The sequence below is a fragment of the Protobothrops mucrosquamatus genome, unplaced genomic scaffold (assembly GCF_001527695.2).
Source record: "Protobothrops mucrosquamatus isolate PMUCROS unplaced genomic scaffold, P.Mucros_1.0 scaffold2783, whole genome shotgun sequence".
NCBI lineage: Eukaryota > Metazoa > Chordata > Lepidosauria > Squamata > Viperidae > Protobothrops > Protobothrops mucrosquamatus.
The window spans coordinates 64,619-79,433 of NW_015388820.1; the positions used below are offsets into that span (position 1 = coordinate 64,619).

The 14,815-nt window shown below is 43.0% G+C and overlaps 1 protein-coding gene across 1 annotated transcript; it reads right to left on the bottom strand.

Annotated features, from left to right (window-relative positions):
- Positions 1-823: 823 nt before the first annotated feature.
- Positions 824-12,055, bottom strand: LOC107296394 (adhesion G-protein coupled receptor G1-like). The gene is made up of 12 exons (XM_015825739.1): positions 12,028-12,055; positions 11,342-11,411; positions 6,389-6,533; positions 5,907-6,032; positions 5,101-5,223; positions 4,814-4,859; positions 4,164-4,267; positions 3,589-3,704; positions 2,642-2,910; positions 2,355-2,463; positions 1,618-1,886; positions 824-1,094 (listed from the first exon to the last, which is right to left on the bottom strand). The coding sequence occupies exons 1-12, from the start codon at positions 12,053-12,055 to the stop codon at positions 979-981; spliced, it is 1,521 nt and encodes a 506-aa protein (XP_015681225.1). The 3' UTR covers positions 824-978.
- Between the last annotated feature and the right edge of the window lie 2,760 nt (positions 12,056-14,815).

Consider the following 14,815-nt stretch of genomic DNA (forward strand, 5'->3'; position numbering starts at 1 on the left):
CCATAACTCATCCAATAAAATGGCCAATCAAGTGTCCCTTGAAACCAGGGGTACTAATAGGAAGGGAGGGGCCAAAAAAGGCAAGATGGCGGCTTCAAGCCCTCTATCCCAGTCCAGCCCTTTCTCGTGTGCAGGATGGTTGTGACTGCCACGGTGTCTCCCTTTGACTCCCTTCCTGCAGACTCCCCCACGTACAGCCTGACTTCTTTTCGCTCTCCACAGCTTTTCAGCCTGGCCCACAACAACAACCACCACCCAAATTGTTGCCTGAGCTATATCTTGTCCAGACGTAATCAGGAAGGTATCTGCACTAATAAAATTTGCCTTTAATATACACATAGCTTAAATTTCAATGTACTCTCATAAACTTTTTACACCACTGCAATTTTTTAAAAAAAATATTTACATTAGAAAAAAAGAGCCATACAAACACAGGTAGTCCTTGCACAAAGGGCCACAATGGAGCCCAACTTTTCTGTTGCTAAGAGAGACGTTAAATAAGTTTTGCCCCATTTTACGACCTTTCTTGCCACAGTTGTTAAGTGAACTCCTGCAGTTGTTAATTTAGTGACACAGTTCTTAAGTGACTCTGGCTTCCCCTTAGACTTTGCTTGTCAGAAGGTTGCAAAAGGGGGGGGGGTCACATGACCCCGGGACACTGTAGCAGTCATAAATATGAGTCAGTTGCCAAAAGTGTCTGAAGTTTGATCACGTGACCACAGGGACGCTGCAACGGTCATAAGTGTGAAAAATGGTCATAGGTCATATTTTTCAGTGCCATTGTACATTTGAAAGGTCACTAAACAAACTATTGTAAGTCAAAAATTTCCTGTATTGAAGGAAAACAGGTCAGTATCGTCTCCAAGCTACCCAGAGGTATGAAGTCACCCAGGTCCACCAAAGAATTGCTTGGCTGAGTTTCCAGGGAGATCCTCCCACGAGCATCTCCCACCCAAAGTCCTCCTGGCCGGGACGAGGTCAGATGCTGGAGCTGCTGGACTGGAGCTTCAGGGTGGTGGAAGTTGTGCACTGCGTGGAACTCGACCTGCGAGCCTGCAGCACTTTGGCCAAGTACCAAAGGAAGATGAGGAAGCCTGGAGAAACGGGAGAAGATCAGAGATGTTGAGCAGCCCCTGGAAGGCAGTGAGGAATCCGGACACAGCGACGGAACTGCAGTGTAATGTGGCACTGCAGGAATAACCTTGAGGGACAGGAGGAAGAGCTGCAGCCAAAGCAACAGATAGATAAAAGAAATTCAAGTCGGGGGCAGAAACGTAATCTGAGAAAGCATCTCAAGCAGGAACCTCCCTAATTGACATGGAGATAAAGGGAGGAAGGTGGAAGTGTAATTCGATTGGCAAGATTCTGTTACTATAACCTTGCAATAAAAGTAGACAATAAACAACAGAATAATAGAGTTGGAGCTGGAGAAAGAGGAGAATGTCACAGAGCTTAAGCAGTCCCTAGAAGGGAGTGAGCAATTGGGATGCAGGGAAAGAACAGCAGCAGGGTTGAGGGCTGCTGACCATCACGTGCTATGGAAGGATTGAAATTCAGAAGTTAAGGACATTTTTTTTCACGATCCCAAGAGTAAGGTGAGCAGGAATACTCACTGACCTTGGAGAGAGTTGATGATGGTGAAAATATAGACAGCCACCAACGTGAGGGTCCCGGAAATGACCGCAAAGAAGACCACCCCCCACGGGATGCCCAGCACGCAGCTCAGGCCCAGGAGCATCACTGCATATTCCCAGTGACGCTCTCGGTGTCTCAGCCTGAGAGTCTCGTACACCATGGTGGCCAGCATTATGCTGTTGAAGAAGAGCACCAGGCTTAAATAGCCCAAATTCAGGAAACTGTGGATCTCCTGTTTGGAACTCCAACAGCTGGAGAAGAAGAGAAAAAACAGAAAAGTAAGTCTAGGCACTATTTAACTAGCTGGAAGGCACATGAAAATTGGAATACGAGCCCTCAGATAGGCTGCGAAATTTTCTTTAAGCTGACATCTTCCCAAAAAACAGGACACTCCAGGACACTCAAGGGCCAATCATGAATGTGATGCATCCCACCCTCTTTGTGACTTCTGCTCATTCCCTTATTCTCCAAGAAAGTTGGTTGATGGGAAATGATGTTATAGCACTACCTGGCTACAGGTGTTTTTATAATGAGCTACGAGGGACCAAAAGATGGGCCATGCTAAGGGGGGGGCTTAATGAGCCTAGCTCAGGGGTCTTCAAACTTGGCCCATTTATGACTTATGACCCAGAGGTGGACAACTGTTAATCCTCAAGAAAAAATGCATCTTTCTGAATAGACAGCAGGGGGCAATTTTGTTCTGTCCCTCAGGAACTTACAAGCGTGCTTTGGTGTAATTCTCAGAAGACGTATAGACGTTAATAGAGGAAGAGCCATAGTAGGACTGATCAATGACAAAAATTAGACATACGATGAGTATAGGAAGACCTGCAAAGGAGAACAGCTGGAGTTAATGCCACATCCAGCCCAACTCCACAACAATTGTTAAAAGATAAGTTCAAGCTAGTACAAAAATATGTAAGAAATCTTAGATAAAATATAATAGTTCCAGAGTAAGAGACAGTAAGATCCAAAACAAGGATGCAAAAAATCTTTTATCACTCACCCCAGCCTATTAAGGACAGCTTGACAATTAAGCATTTGATGTAGGAGTTGAAGACTTCAATCACCATCCGGTAGAGAGTGTAGCCCTCAATGGCCATCCAGGTCAAGCACGCAAGCACGGAAAAATGCAGGAACATGCCACCAGCTTTGCAAGCCGTGTCCCCTCCGAAAGGAGCCAGGTGCACCGCAATGAGGAAGCTCACATCGATGAGAAAGATGGCCCAGAGGAGATTCATGTGGACAAAGACAATGTGGTCCCTCTGCTTTTTCCTGTGAAGAAGGAAGAGCATCATACTTCTCTTCTTGATTGAGGCTCTGAGCTGCGGTCATGAAAAGTCTCAGAACCTGTTGTGGGAAAGGGTTTGATCCCCAAGACCTGATCCCTGAGTTATCTAACCTGCTTCCCTCCAGATGTTCTGCAACCCATTCTCACACTCCATTGCTGTTGGCCGTGCTGGTTGGGGCTCATGGAGTCCCTGCAGATTTTACTCCGCTAGCCATTGCTACTCTGTGAGTGGTGCCTGAAGATCTTTCTTCAGTCATGTGGCCAGCGTAACATCATGGAGTGCTGTTTCCTCTCCACCAAAGTAGTACCTATTTATCTACTCTCATTTGCATGCTTTCAAACTGATATTTTGCCAGGAGCTGAGGCGATGACGGGAGCTTACCCCACTGCCAGGAACTCGGGTCTTGGACCCGGGTTGCCAGTTTTCCAGCTGACTAGCCCATGTCTTAACTGCTGAGCCCAATGTAACTCAGAGCTAGAAAAATCATGATGCATGTTTTCCTGATGCATGTTGAGATGTTCCTGCACTTGATCTCACAGGGTTCTTCTTCGCTGTCTTTGCTTGTTCCTTCTTCAGTGCTATTCTAAATTCCTTCTAAGGTCCTTCTGAATCCTTCCCTTTTCCAAATCCCGACTTAGAGCAAAATATCAACTTATCCTACCTCAAGCAAAGGAAGACAATGGTGACGAGTGAAGCCAGAGCCGAAATGATGCAACCAACAAAAGTAACAATCCTCAGATATTCCTCGTGGATCTCGTCTATATCTGAGAAAGGGAGCTGTGGAAGGAAAGGAAGGAAGGAAAAGATCTAAGAAGGGTAAAGGAATATGAAAGATTTTTTCAGCAGCTCCAGGATTGAAGGAATCATAATGTTCTGAATGTGGTTGGGCCACAACTAGAAGATTTTGTAGGAAGCAATGAGGCCCTCAAGTCTAACTTCCTGCGAGGGATCAAATCTCTGAAAGGTGTCTTCACATCCTGTGAAGAAGAATTTGCTATCTTCCTGCATTTGTCTACCTTCAGTTTCAATAAATATTGAATAATATTAAATAAATAAATAGAATTCTACTACTGTATAGTCAGTTTTTCTTGGTTAGGTTCAAGAGTAAGAGATCTCCTGATGCCTTCTCATCCTTCACCACTGGCCAATCTTTCTGAATTTTTGGGAATTGTAGTCCTCCACCACCCTTTGTCCCCATATCTTCTGCAGGATGCTGATATGGAGTTTGGCACTCACCATGACCACCGCAAAGAAGGTGAGATGGTCACAAAGGCAGGTTGTTTGGTTCTCTTTATGCACCACTTCACAGCCTGATGTGTTCCACTTGCCGATGTCACCGGCTACAATCAAAAGGAGAGGCTCCTTTAGAGATGATTGTGAGGTCCTGCCTCAGCTGTCCTCTCAGGAAAGCAAAACTCTTGAAACAGGCATCATTTCCAAAAGATCTTTTACTGAAAGTGATTGCAGGGAGGTGAGGGAGAATCTGAAGTTCCCGCGCAAAAGCGTTAAGCTAAAAGCTCCAATTCCCCAACCCCAAACCAACACAGACCTCGAGGCTGTGTGACCCAAAAAGGAGCCCAGGGGTCAGCTAGGGCCTAGGACAGGGGTAGGCAACCTTGGCTCTTTTATGATTCGTGGACTTCAACTCCCAGAATTCCTGAGCCAGCCATGCTGAGAGGAAAGGGAGAGGTTTCCAAGCTGAGCCAAGCTGGCTCAGGAATTCTGGGAGTTGAAGTCCACCAGTCATATAAGAGCCAAGGTTCCTCACTCCTGGCCTAGGGTCTTTTGCTAAGGCTAGAAGACCTCCAAGGTCCCTTTCAACTCTGTCATTCTGTTATTCCTTCCAAATCTTCACATTCATGCTCCAAACTTCCTTGGACACTTACGCTTGGCGCCCATAACCCAGAAGACACACGAGGGAGTCACATTCTTCTGAAATAAAATCAAAATTCAAATAAAGAATGTCATGCATGGTATTTTGTTTTTAAAAAAATGTAAAATAAGGGAGCCATCATAACGATACATGAAGTGTTTCTTAGCCTCTGCAGGTTTAAAATGGCTTATCCCATATCACAAGAATGTAGAAACGTATGAAGAATCTTGATAGAGACCTTCCTGGTACTGCAAACAAGCCAGGATCAGGGCAATGGGAAGAAGAGATTTTTTGACCTACCTGGAGGTGGTTGTGCCAAATAGTGATTGATATCCGCTCTTTTGGAAGCAACCCACGGACCGGTGTGTTTCCCACTGAGATGCCAATCACTTTTCCACCAAAGATTGGGCGGGAATCATTATCCTGTCAGGAACAATTTTAGATGATATAGATCAGGGGTAGTCAACCTTGGCTCTTTTATGACTCGTGGACTTCCTGGCTCAGGAATTCTGGGAATTCTGGGAATTGAAGTCCACGAGTCATAAAAGAGCCAAGGTTGACTCCTCTGATATAGATAATGATTGATGAGATAGATAGATAGATAGATAGATAGATAGATAGATAGATAGATAGATAGATAGATAGATAGATAGATAGATAGATGGATAGATAGATACAAGAGAAAGAGAGAGAGAAATGGATAGACAGAGAGGCAAACAAATAGACAGATGGATAGAGAGACAGATATCATTATCCTGTCAGAAACTAAGTTTAGATGATTGATAGGTTGATAGGTAGAAGAGAGAGAGGGAGAACAATAGACAGACAGGCCGATAGACAGATATGGACAGACAGACAGAGACAGACAGTCATAAGGACCATCTTCTGTCTCGTTCCCTTTCTGTAACGTATCTGTTCTGCGATGCCAGTAAATCCACAAAAGCTTGTTTTGTTAACAGTAACAGTAGCTTCCAAGTTCCTTTCCTGCTTTGCCACAACACACACACACTGTTACTGTAGAGGCATGCAGGGATAACCCTGGCAGAGGTACATGGGAGTTATTAAGAGAAAATAAGAGACATCTAAGCCTTTCTCCAGGCCATTACCTTGAAGAGCACCGGGCTAGTAGCTGCCAACATCACAACTCGTCCCTCCTGGTTGACATTTGCACCTTTGGCTTTTGCTAAGACTGATTTTGACAGAGTCACCTGGAACTGATTAATTTCATCATCCTGGAACACAGAAACAGATGTGGCATTACAGAGTCTGATTGGAAAGGTAGAACTGCAGTTGCCTTGTAAAGGGAAGGCTGGAACCATCATTTCCCATCTGGATTTTCTTAAATTTGGTTTGCATCTACCGGTTCTGGCAACCAGGCCTATGCAGCTATCTATAATTTTTCCAAATTATTATGCCATTCTTTTCAGGTCAGAATTGTATACAGGTAAGTCCTTCAGGTTGTCAAGGTTGGACACCCCTGGTACAGGGCTTGAGCAGGGGGTTGGGCTAGAAGACCTCCAAGGTCCCTTCCAATTCTGTTATTCAGTATTCTGCATTCTGGCTTGTTACATCTCAGCTCTGTACTCACCTGCACCGTTTCCTCAATGGACAGATTTTCAGGTGTCTGGGGCAAGATTTTGTGCACATTGGCAAATAAACTTGATCGCCCAAATCTCTTGTGATGTCCTTGGAACTGCGTCTCTACCAATACTGACTCCAGATATTGGAGATGTCTGTTGAGAAAAGAGGGACCAGATGGGTCCAGATAACAGATCCACAGGTGCCCACCTCCATTAAAGAGGCAGGTTGCCATTTCATTGACTTATCTTGGTCCAACTGGCAACAACATTTGCAGCAAATGATGTTAGAAGGACAACACATGAATAGTACAGGCTGTCCTCATTTACTGGCCATTCACAGTTACGGGGGTGATGAAAAAATAACTTTGGGACCAATCCTTGCATTATTTTTAATTTCCCCCCCCCACCTATTTTTTAATAAATAAGGTAATGGATATTTCTAATACTTCCTCCTGCTATTTCCCCCATAACAACAGCCTTGTGAAGTGTGTTAAGCAGAGAGAGAAAGACTGGGCCAAAGTCACCCAGCCAGCTTTCATGTTTAAGGCGGGACTAGAACTCACAGTCTCCTGGCGATTGGCCCAAAATCACCCAGCTGATCTTTGTGCCTAAAGTGGGACTAGAATTCACAGTCCCCTGGCAACTGGCCCAAAATCACCCAGCTGGCTTTCATGCCTAAAGCAGGACTAGAACTTACCATCTCCTCTCTTCTAGCTTGGTGCCTTCACAACTAGACCACAGTGGCTCTTTACATCCTTCACAGATCCATGAAGCAAGCCTGTGGTAGGCCTCCACGATCCTTTCCAGGATGGCAAGATGATTCTCTGTCCCCTTGGAGTAATATTTCTCAACCTCAGCAACTTCAAGAAGAGTGGACCTCAATTCCCAGCTGGCTGGAGGATTCTGGGAATTGAAGTCCACTCTTCTTAAGGTGGCTGAGGTTGAGACTCAACTAGGTTCTAACCCAAGGAATGTTGATGGCAGTGATGAAAGAATTAAATAGCGAGCACCTTCTCTTTTGGAGCTGTGAAACCAGAGTGAGGAATCAAAGGCCCAGCTCCCTTCTCTCCACCAGTACAGACAGCCATTAGCCCACGTATACTCACTTAAAGGGATTTTCACGTATGACACCCCTAGCTTGCCCAGGCTTTTCTAATCTTCTCAGTGTTAATTCTACTCTTCTAAATTCTGTTTCCACGTCAGTTGTCCCATCTGGGTTTCCTTTCCCCCACACTATTGGGTAAAACAAGAAAGAACATAGCATAAAACCACCTTGTTCACCAGATCACCCTCCTAAGGACCATAAAATGATATTTAATGTGGAGAAAAGCAAGGTTTTACACCTGGACAGGAAAAACCAAAGGTACAAGTACAGATTAGGTGAGACCTGGCTCGAAAACAGCAACTGTGAGAGGGACCTTGGAGTCCTAGTGGACGATCACTTAAACATGAGCCAGCCGTGTGAGGCAACAACCAAAAAAGCTAATACAATCTTTGGTGATATAAACAGAGCCATAGAATCAAAATCACGTGAAGTATTAGTACATAGGAACGGAGAGAGTTTTACATTACCTGGAAACTGGAGAAGAAGGAGAAGGAGAAGATAAAAAAGTCTTCTGGGAGCTCTGTTCTCAGTCCAGATGCTGCAGAGGTGTGATGTTGTCGTCATGGTCTTATAGAAGGCTTCCTTGCACAGCCTCCAATAGCTTGGCTCTCCTTCGATGCACCTGGAAATGTGCACAAAAAAGCATCTTAGTTCAACACTGGCTGCCTTGATTGAGATAAGCGCTGTCCCATAGAATCGTACAGGACCGGACAGGGTAAACCCTGACCTTTGCTTTCTATGGGTAGAATTGTCCAAAGCACACACTCCGCTAGAGAGAATTGGGTATGTCTAGTTTAATCAAGAGAAGGACAAGGGGGGACATGATAGCAGCTTTCCAATATCTCAGGAGCTGCCCCAAAGAAGAGGGAGTCAAGCTATTCTCCAAGGCGCCTGAAGGCAGGACAAGAAGCAACGGGTGGAAACTAATCAAGGAGAGAAGCAACCTAGAACTAAGGAGAAACTTCCTGACAGGGAGAACAATTAACCAGTGGAACAACTTGCCACCAGAAGCTGTGAATGCTCCAACACTGGAAGTTTTAAAGAAGAGACTGGACAGCCATTTGTCTGAAATGGTGTATATATATACCTACGCCCATACATATATATACATATAAATATTAATCACTGTCCATTTTGAACACATAGTGGAAAGAGGAAACTTGAGATTTCACTGGGTCCATTCTAAGCCTGGGCAACAAATATTAGCTACCGGTTCTGCCGAAGTGGTGCAAACCGGCTGAATCCCACCACTGACCAGAGGGTTGGACTAGAAGACCTCCAAGGTCCCTTCCAGCCCTAGGATTCTATATTCTGGACAGCAATTTGTCTGAAATGGTGTAGGGTTCCCTGCCTGAGCAGGGGGTTGGACTCGATGACCTCCAAAGTCCCTTCCGACATCATCATTATTATTATTATTATTATTATTATTATTATTATTATTATTATTATTATTATTATTATTATTATTATTATTATTATTATTATTATTATTATTATTATTAAAGTTCCCTGAGGATGGGCTCCAGCAGGAATCCGAAAACCCGGTCTATACCTATGTTGTATAAAGTATGTTTTAAATGTGCGTTATGTAGATGTACCCTTTGAGAGGAAGCAACTAAATTTCATTTTTAATATGTGCCATTGTGCCCACAGGAAAAAATGACAATAAAGGTTATCTAATCCATCTAGATAATTGAAGCATGTCACATCCGAAGAGACTCTGGTTAGAAAAGAACATTGACGCAAACTACATGTTTCTTTTTAAAAAGCCATTTCCTCTTTTTCTGTCTGAGGAACCTGATCCAGATGAAGGGCTGTCTCAGCAGCTAAAAGAATAGAAAGAGTCGACGTAATCATTTTTACTCGTTTTTCTGTAATTCCACAATTGCATCACGCTGACCGCAAAATGATCATTCTATAAGGGCTTTCAAGGAAATTGAAAACAAACTGAGCCAGCAAAGTAGAGCAATGGAAAATTCAGAAGTCAACAGGTTTTCAGAAGTGAAATGAGTTCACATGCACGTTAACGGCAATATTTGTTTTCCTGATCAATATATATATAAGCAACGCAGAAGGAGAAGCAAACCCATGTCCTTGAAGCACAAATCTTGGATTGTCTTAGAGAACCACCAAGATGGGACATTTTCACCTTGTTTACTTTGGTGCATTTGCTAAAGTAGTTAACTTTCTTGACGCTTACATATGTAGATGTACTTTGATTTTTGTTTAACCTAATTTGAGGATACATACGTCATTCAGAATTGTCAGGGAGAGAAACAAAATAGAAACCCAGGAAGCAATACTGTAAATAACTTAACGTTTCCAATGGTAAGTTTGCAAACTGAGCAGCAAGTTCATTTCTTTTGTTTCTATGAGGTCCTTGGCGCCCTCTGAGTTTGGTTGTTTTCTTGCAGACATTTCATTACTCAATTAGGTCACATCTTCTGAAGATGTGACCTAGTTGGGTATTGAAACTTCTGCAAGAAAACACCTAGGCTCAGAGAGCATCAAGGACCCCACAGTTCAGCCCTAGGCTACAGAGATACTCTTCTATTGGTTGCTAACACTGATGATGTTACGTAGTTGGGTAATGAAACATCTACAAGAAAATATTTACGGTTGCGGGACTTGGGTTTGGCTAGTCTAAAGAAAACAAGAAATAGGGGAGACATGATAGCAGTGTTCCAGTATCTGAGGGGCTGCCACAAGGCAGAGGGGGCCAGGTTGTTCACCAAAGAACCAGAGGGAAGGACGAGAAACAGTGGTTGGAAACTGCCAAAGAGAGAAGCAACCTGGAATTAAGGAGAAACTTCCTAACAGTGAGAACAATTAACCAGTGGAACAGCTTGCCCCCAGAAATCGTGGGTGCTCCATCCCTGGAGGTTTTTAAGAAGAGACCTAACATTTATTAAACCTCAAAAATCTGAAGGATATGTAAATATAAAGAGATTTAAACCACTTATATTTATCTTTCATTTGTAATATATGTAGTACACAGAGAGAGAGATGAATGAAATAAGTGAATGTAATAAATAAATTAACCCAGATTCTTTGATGACTAGAAATAATAGAATAAGGAAAGAAGGGAGAGATGATATAACCTCAGAGAGGATGAAATATAAATTCTATTTATAACTGCTGTAAAGAAGATTAAAAACCACTTTCTTTCTTTCTTTCTTTTTCTTTCTTTTTCTTTCTTTTTCTTTCTTTCTTTTCCATTCTTTCATTTTCATCATACTTTTTTCCTAAATTTCCCCTTCTTTTAATATGCAAATAAAAATTGATTTTAAAAAAATCAATCCAGATTCAAATTGGTTAAAAATGAAATTCCCTTGAAAATAAAGTCCAATGCCTCTAACCTTGAGTTCTATGTAGGAAACTTATCACATCCTAGAAAGGATTTTATGGGTCAAGAACCCTCCAATTTCCCAAAAGTTGGCCAAGGAAACCCCCTGGGGAAAGGGGATGAAAGTCCCCCCCCCAAAAAAAAAATCCACAACATTTTTGCAAAGAGCTAAACAAAATGAAAGTTGATTATTCGGTCACAAAAACAGCACAAAGTTTCAATTTGACACGAGAAATATGGCAAACTTCTTCCTAAAACCAAAATACCATCTTCAGAAGACAACCCAGCTGACATCTAGTCCGCCAGTCTATAAATGGCCTGAATGAGATCAGAAGTTCTGGAAAGCATCAACTTCCTCAAGAAATGGCTTAATATGGGTTTGTTTCCAAACTGTGTTCTGTGGATCCTTACTGTTTTAGGAGTACCTGATGGGGTTCTGTCAGAGAGAGAGGCTGGAAATAATTACTCTGAGTCCCACAATGCAAATTGGACCTTGTGTGCGAGGGATACCTTGGTTGATGGGAATTCTCCCACACTGAGTGAGTGTCTGTGTTGATTCCGAAAATGGGAATCCCCTGATCTAGTTGTGCAAGGGGAAATGAAGAGGGGAGAAAGGGGAAGAGATGTGATGGATGACAAGCTAGAGAAGACAACACCACATCAAATTAGGAGGAACATTTATCATTGTGGGAGCTAGTTTGGTCTAGTGATTAAGGTGCTGGCCTAAGAACCATGAGTTCTAGTCCTGCCTTAGGCATGAAAAAGCAGCTGGGTGACTTTGGGCCAATCACTCTCAGCCCAGCCCATCTCACAGGGTTCTTGTTATGAGGAAAATAGGAGAAGGAACGAGTATTTGGTACGTTCAGCACCTTGAGTTCTTTATAAAAATCAAATAAACAAATAAAATCTTTGAGCCGGTGAATTCTCCTACGCAAGCTAGGGTGTCCATAATAATTTTTGTAAGGTACTATCAGCCCTAGATGTTAGACTAGAGACCATGAAAGAGATTCTGCAAGAACAATAGAAGTATATTTTATTGAGATAGAGAATATTAACAGGATCTTGCAAGGCTGGTTGTGCTCTCCTCTCCTCCCTCTTACACCCCAAGAATCTGTGGGAGAGCCAGCCTGAGTCTTTTTCTAATGCTTCCCCAATCCCCCCCCAGGCTTAACCCATGGACCTTCTGTTGTCCTAACAGCTCCTGGATGTCTTCTCCGAGAGCATCTCTGTAGCTTCCCACCTATAGTGGGAAATGTGGGGTTTGTCAGGTCTCAATTAGAAGCCCCACCCTCATCTTTGCCCCTCTGGTATCCTCATGATAACCCATCGCTCATGCCTGGGTGAGACTATTTTTTTTTTTAATTAACTGGTTCCATAGCCTGAAACTCTTGAAACCCTGGCTTAACTGAAATCTCTACAGCCATGAATCAAACCACATTCCTCTTCCTGTTTCAATTTTGCCTGGTGGGTTTAGTCTGACTAAGAAACTTTCAGATGCCTTGTGGACTCATTGGCCTTTGCTCTGTGGACTAGCATTGTGGCTGGACTTAACTGGGATAGTTCTGGGGTTTTGATGAAGAGAGTTGCAGGGGAATATTAACAAAACCACTAAACCATAGTTGTGTGTGTTTGTGTGTGAGCAGGGCAGCACAGTAGAGTCCCTGTCAGTTTCAGCCACTTCTCTACCACTATAAGAGTTGGTTATCCAGAGGATAATCTATTTCAGTTCTTCTACTCCACAGATTGTTTCTGCCTGCAATTCTCTGATTTTGATATGGATAATTTCTGTGTCCCTGCTTGAGTCTCACTCTTTCTCCAGAATCTCTAGAAACTTGGATTTATCCCGCTGCTCTTTTTCAGCCAGCTTGGCTTTTATTCTTGATCCCCTATTCCCCACCCCCACCCCTTCTCTTTTATTTTTCTCATCCCTGAACTTTCATTCTCCTTTTTTGTAAACTTTGCTCGAGTTCCTTAACTTTCTATATTTGTTCTGTCTGAACTCCTTCAGTTTTCTCAATTCCTCTTTCATTCCCTGTTCGCTCTCCTCCCACAGTTTCTTTTAAACACTCTGGTTTCTCTCCTGTCTGCTGTTTTGTCTGCCTCTGCTTTGTGGCCTGCCGATGAGTGTCTCACAAACTGAGTGGGGTCCTTGAAACTATCAAAATCCAACCCTCTGCTCAGGGCAACCAGAATCTCATTCATTCATTCATTCATTCATTCATTCATTCATTCATTCATTTCCTGCCTTTATTATTTTTACAATAACTCAAGGCAACAAACACACATAATAGTGCTTCCTTCTATTATTTTCCCCACAATAACCCTGTGAGGTGGGTCCGTTTTAAATCAACAGCTGCAAAGTTTAACTTTTGCATTCTCCTGACAGATTTAAACTTTCACTCCCCCATCGAACAGCACAATCCCTCAAACAGGGCTTCTTAATATCTTAAAAACATCCTTAAAAGAAAACCATCTCTCCTACAAGTCAATTGCCAGGCTCTTTGGCGGCTGCCTAAATCAAAAGAAATTCCTTTGCCAAGCATGATTTCTGTTTAGCAAGATTAGTTGAGGGAAAAGAGATGGATTTACAAGAATTCCAGTAATTGAACTACGTTAAATTTAGAAGCAATAAATTGGAGTTCATCTTAGTATAGAGACTTGTTTACTTTCTTTCCAACAGCCTTCCTTTGATCTGGAGAGGATGCCAGAATAACATGACTATCTTCTGAATCTTTATCCGTTTGGAAATGAAACATTCCACCATTTAAAATGAAGAACAAGTTTTCACTGGAAAACTAAAGGCAGTCAGTCTGGTCCTTGAAGAAAATAAGTTTAATCTCCTGTATCAGATGAACGGCATCCTAAGATTCTTAAGGACCTGGATGATGGTCTGGCAAGCCATCGTATCTTGTCTTTGAGAAATCCTGGAGAACCAGGGAAATGTCAAATGGCTGGAAAAGAAACACCCCTAACTTCAAACAGAAGGAAAGAAAGAAAGAATCAGTCTGACTTCAATATCCAGGAAGATTCCAGAGCAGGCATAAAGAGCTCAATGGAAAATAGAATAAAATAGAGCTGGAAGCAAGGTCTACTCTACTCTACTCTACTCTACTCTACTCTACTCTACTCTACTCTACTCTACTCTACTCTACTCTACTCTACTCTACTCTACTCTACTCTACTGCTAGGGTAGCCAGCGTGAAGCAGGGGTGTCTGGAAGTCAAAATGGCAGCCCCAAGCCTGCGAGTGAAGCTCACTTTCTTTTAATGTGATGCCCACAGCGGGTGGAGCTTCAGTCACACAGTTGTGGCGACCATCATTTTCATCTCCGCAGACACATCTGGCTTAGCACCATGGGCTAGAAACAACAGCATGAAATTTAGCACTCAACCGCAGAGCTGTTGGCTTCCATATTCGCCCTCCCTTCCACAACAGGATGAGAAGTACCAAGTGGCTGAACGGTTGTTGTAAAACACATCTCAAAATAGTTGCCTGTTTCACACAGGATGTGAACCAGCCAGACAAGTGGTGTGGCTAAAATAACAGAAGAGTTATAAAAGAGTTGGAAAAGACCTCGGAGGTCTTCTAGTCCACCCCTATGCTTAAGCAGGAGACCCTATAACCCTATAATTAATGGACTATTGCATCCAGTTTTGGTGGCCACGATATAAAAAAGCTGCTGAGACTATGGAAAGAGTACAGAGAAGAGCAATGAAGATGATTAGCAGGCTGGAGGCTAAAACATATAAAGAACAACGGCAGGAATTGGGTGTGTCTAGTTCAATGAAGAGAACGACGAGGGGAGACAAGATAGCAGTGTTCCAGTATTTGAGGGGCTGACACAAAGAGGAGGGGGTCCACCTATTTACTAAAGCACCAGACGGCAGGACACGATACAATGGATGGAAGCTTGTTGACGAGAGACCCAACCTAGAATTAAGGAGAAACTTCCTAAGGGTGAGAGCAATCAAGCAACTTCCGAAG

Bases quoted from the DNA above. Each gene is read 5' to 3' on its own strand.
- LOC107296394 (XM_015825739.1), bottom strand. From the start codon at position 12,055: ATGCTCTCGGAGAAGACATCCAGGAGCT. The intron at 5,224-5,906 runs GTAATGGCCTGG...TGTTCCTGACAG, and splicing joins CTAGCCCGGTGCTCTTCAAG to GATAATGATTCCCGCCCAAT. The intron at 4,860-5,100 runs GTAGGTCAAAAA...ATTTTATTTCAG, and splicing joins TTTGGCACAACCACCTCCAG to AAGAATGTGACTCCCTCGTG.